Here is a 5000-nt window from a genome sequence, read left to right on the forward strand (position 1 = left end):
TGCCCGTGTTGCCATTGTGCTTGCACTAAGGGGGTTTCAGGCTCTGGGCTCTGTAAAGCGCCTAGAGACAATTGTATTGTTATGGCGCTATATAAATAAAATTGAATTGAAATTGAATTGAATTGAATTGAATTGAATAGGTTCTATTCCCATGCCTTTCCATCTCTACCCAAGCAGTTTACAGGCTCCGATTTGAGTCTCTGCAAAGCTGTGATCTTTAAGCACACATCGGCGGTATTCAGAGACCCGTTGGCAGCCACAGGCCCAGCACTCCCTCGACCACAGTGTCAGTGCTGCTAACACCACACACACGTGACCAACACCACACACACACACACACTGGACCAACACCACACACACACACACTGGACCAACACCACACACACTGGACCAACACCACACACACTGGACCAACACCACACACACACACACACTAGACCATCACCACACACACTGGACCAACACCACACACACTGGACCAACACACACGCACACTGGACCAACACCACACACACTGGACCAATACACACACACACTGGACCAACACCACACACACACCACACACACTGGACCAACACCACACACACACACCACACACACTGGACCAACACACACACACTGGACCAACACACTGGACCAACACCACACACACTGGACCAACACCATACACACACACACACTGGACCAACACACACACACACACACTGGACCAACACCACACACACTGGACCAACACCATACACACACACACACTGGACCAACACCACACACACACACACTGGACCAACACCACACACACACACACTGGACCAACACACTGGACCAACACCACACACACTGGACCAACACCACACACACACTGGACCAACACCACACACACACACACACTGGACCAACACCACACACACTGGACCAACACCACACACACACACACTGGACCAACACCACACACACACACACACTGGACCAACACCACACACACTGGACCACACACACTGGACCAACACCACACACACTCGACCAACACCACACACACTCGACCAACACCACACACACTGGACCAACACCCCACATACACTGGACCAACACCACAAGGCAATCATAGGCAATCAGGTCTAAATTAATGCAATGCAAAACACACTGTCACTTGAAGCTAGCAGGGGTATTCATGAGCATATTGTGGCACAAGGGAGTTTGCTATTAATGTGATAAAGTGTGTTTGCACCCACACACACACACACACACACACACACACACACACACACACACACACACACACACACACACACACACTATATCCTACAGAGACCTACACGATTGCCCAGTCCTTTTCTAACATGGCCTCCAGAGTCCGCAAAGCAGCTCTCAGACACAGCCATAGAAGAGGCCTGCTCATCATTCTGCAAAAAAGAACTCAATCACTTATCTGCCTCCAGCACAGTTAGAAAAGTGTGTGTGTGTACACATCACTGGGCTGTGTGTGTGTGTGTTTGTGTGCGTGTGTGTGTGTGTGTGTGTGTGTCCTCACATGTGTGGTGTGTGTGTGTGTGTGTGTGTGGTGTGTGTGTGTGTGTGTGTGTGTGTGCGTGCGTGTGTGTGTGTCCTCACCTGTGTGGTGTGTGTGTGCTGCTCCTTGCTGTAGCTCACGCTCCAGCTGCTGTTGCTCTCTGTCATGTCCCGGCGCGTGACCATGCCTTTTCGCTTCGCCGCGGTGGTGGTTGCCATGGCGGTTGCCATGGCGGTCGCCGTGCCGGTACTGCATCCCTCCGTGAGCGCGGGGTTGCTCTTGATTGGCTGCACCTCCATGAGGGTGTGTTTGTGCGAGTGTGAGCAGGTGAGCGTGTTGGTCTGCACCTCCAGACGCTGCAGCGCGGCCAGGATGTGTGTGAGCACGTCCGTGAGGTCACTCAGGGGCTCCAGACGCTTCTCCACCTCCGACACGCGCAGCAGGAGCCGCCCCAGCCCCGCCCCTAACCCCGCCCCAAACCCCGCCTCCTCCGGCGCCTCCAGCGAATGAAAAAGCCTCTTCAGCTTCACGAGCCGCCCCCGCCTGTCCGGGGAGCTCGGGCCCCCCCCGTTGGCCTCGGCCCCTCCCCCCTCTGGCACCAGGGCCCCCACTGAGCCGCACATGCTGATGTCGTCAAGGAAACGGAATATGGCGCTGATGTCGTCCTCGGCGATGTCGGGGTTGTCGATGGAGAGCTGCTTGAGGCTGCGCAGCCGAGACGCCACGTCCGTCTGCGTGGCAACGCTCGACACTCCGTCCGCCTCGGGCGACCAATCCTGAGAGACTATGTCCAGGCTCCGTCCACTGAGGCGCTTGAGAGCGGCCCGGACCTCCTCAAAACCAGAGGTCTGCATTCCGATTGGTCCAGACCCACCTAGCCTATATCCGATTGGTGCAGAACCTCCGACGCCGGATTCGGTCGGTGTGGAAACACTTAGACCAGATCCAGTTAATCCAGAATCTCCTTGGACAGATCCGATTGGACCAGAACCACCCAAACTAGATCCTATTGGTCCAGAATGTCCGTGGGCAGTTCCTGCTTGTCCTATCCCCGCATCAACAACCTCGTAATCCCTCAGCTCCGGTTCTCCGGGAGAACGTTCTCTGGTGCTGTCCTCCAGACTGTGGCTCTTGAGGGGGAGTGTCTGTCCTGCGGGTGGCCAATCACGGGCGGAATGCCCAAAGTAGGAGGAGCCATCCACACCGTCCACACTCTCGTGTTTCACCCTGCGCACCTCCGAGTACACGTGTGTGTGTGAGTGCGTGTGTGTGTGTGTGTGTGGGGAGGGCGTGCGTGCGTTGGGATCGGGGTAGGGGTTCTTCAGGGAGAGGAAGAGGATGTCTCTCCCCCTCACTCTCACTGGTTCGTCCACACTCTCCCGGGAGCCCTGCTGATGGCTGCTGTCGGCGGCGTCCAGGGGCGGCACGTTATGGAAGTCCGCTTTAAAGACTTTCCTCTTCGCCGTGACGCGGTCCAACCCTGCGCTCTCATTGGTCACGGCGGGCTCCATCACCATCGAGCTTGCTTGCAGAGAGTCGCTCTGCACATCCTGCATGCTCGACGCGAGTGTGTGTGGGAATGTGTGTGTGTGTGCGCGTGCGCTCGGACTGACCGCTGCCTCAGACCCTGCCTCAGACCCTGCCTCATATTTACTCTCTGTCAACGCGGCCCCGCCTTCTGTCGCGGCGGTCACACCGGCCGGCCAATCAGAGCCTGCATAACCAAATGAGCTGGGCGTGAAGGCCAGAGATTGGCTGTCGGAGGGCAGGGGGAGGGTGTAGAAGGGGGGGCGTGTGATGGTGATGAGGTTGAAGAGGGAGACGACGTCTGCGGCGGCCGACAGGCTGGAGGTGGCGGCGGGGTGGAGGCGGCCGCGGAAGAGCGTGGCGGGGAAGCAGGGGTCACGGCAGGCCGTGGAGTAGAGCAGCGAACGCAGCTCACACAGCGCCGGCAGGGCGAAGCGCCCGCTCAGACACACACACACGTCTGCGTACGACACACACCCCTGCAGAGTGCACAGCATGTCCAGCATCTCCAGCAGCACCTGGGGGCTCTCCACACGCTCCGCCATCATCACACACACTTAACTTACACTCACACACTTAGACACACACACACACACACATTTAACTTACACTCACACACTTAGACACACACACACACACACACACACACACACTTAACTTACACTCACACACTTAGACACACACACACACTTAACTTACACTCACACACTTAGACACACTCACACACTTAGACACACACACACACGCTTAACTTACACTCACACACTTAGACACACACACACACACACACACACACACTCTTAAATCACACACTAATAGACATTACTTAATTACCATGCACACAGTAATTATACACAGTGCATATACCCAATGTACGTGTAAACACTTGCCAATTCACACACACAACACACACACACACACACACAGACACACACAAATTAGCCTACACTAGACTATGTTCGGATACCAGCACTACCCAATACTACATGGACAAGTTCGTTAGTTGTTACTAATAGCATAAACACAAAATAGACATTTCAATCTCGACGCATGTTGGAGAGAGAGAGGCTGCATCAGGAAGGGTGCAGAGGAGAATGGACGAAAAAGTCCCTGACCTTATTAAATGTCCCGAATTATTCGCAGTCCGGTGCAGAATTAGAAAAACACACGCATCCGAAGAAAAGTATTTTTGGAGAACATCCGACAGAAAGGCCGTTTGGAGCAGAGAATCGATTAAAAGGACCTTTGTCGGTGCGCAGCGCGAGAAACGAACCTCTCATCCTCAGCTTTTCCCAGCCGAATCTTCGGTACCGTTTGAAATAGTCACACGCGCGTCACACGGAACCGGGTCATGAGAAAGCTCGCGGGATGGAATGAAGTGCGTGTGTGTTACCTAAGAGACCCACCGGGAAAGACGGCTTCCCTCCGTTCTAGTTTAGGACAGCCGCGCGCAGGTGGTGGCCGGAGAGAGTATGCTGTCCTGTTTGCTTCTTCTGTAACTTCTTGAACTACCTTTAAACTACCTTTAACTTTAACCCTCTCTCTCTATCTCTCTTTTCTCTCCCTCTCTCTCTTTCTCTCTCCCTCTCTCCCTCTCTCTCTACATCTCTCCCACTCTCTCTCAATGCTTTATAAATATTTAGGCATGTGAAAGTAGCTCGTTATTAACTCTACATGAATGCCTTGAATGTCATGAAACATAAAAAGCTCTAATCACCCCTTCCACACACACACACACACACACACACACACACACACACTCACAGAAACATACAGGCACACACACACACACACACACACACACACACACTAACACACACACACGCACGCACTCACACACACCATTTCCATTAAGCACTTAGGTCAGTGAAAAGCTGAGATGGAGCTTTTAAATCAGTCTCCATCAGGTCTGTGTCAGCCAATCACATTTCATGACATATTCATAAGCAGTGCAAAAGTCCAGCTG

General features: G+C 53.7%; 1 protein-coding gene across 1 annotated transcript; it reads right to left on the minus strand.

Moving 5' to 3' along the window:
* Nucleotides 1–1292: 1292 nt before the first annotated feature.
* Nucleotides 1293–3645, minus strand: si:dkey-88e18.8 (major intrinsically disordered Notch2-binding receptor 1). The gene is made up of 2 exons (XM_042707422.1): nucleotides 1609–3645; nucleotides 1293–1400 (listed from the first exon to the last, which is right to left on the minus strand). The coding sequence occupies exons 1-2, from the start codon at nucleotides 3580–3582 to the stop codon at nucleotides 1293–1295; spliced, it is 2082 nt and encodes a 693-aa protein (XP_042563356.1). The 5' UTR covers nucleotides 3583–3645.
* Between the last annotated feature and the right edge of the window lie 1355 nt (nucleotides 3646–5000).

The sequence above is a fragment of the Clupea harengus genome, chromosome 3 (assembly GCF_900700415.2).
Source record: "Clupea harengus chromosome 3, Ch_v2.0.2, whole genome shotgun sequence".
Lineage (NCBI taxonomy): Eukaryota > Metazoa > Chordata > Actinopteri > Clupeiformes > Clupeidae > Clupea > Clupea harengus.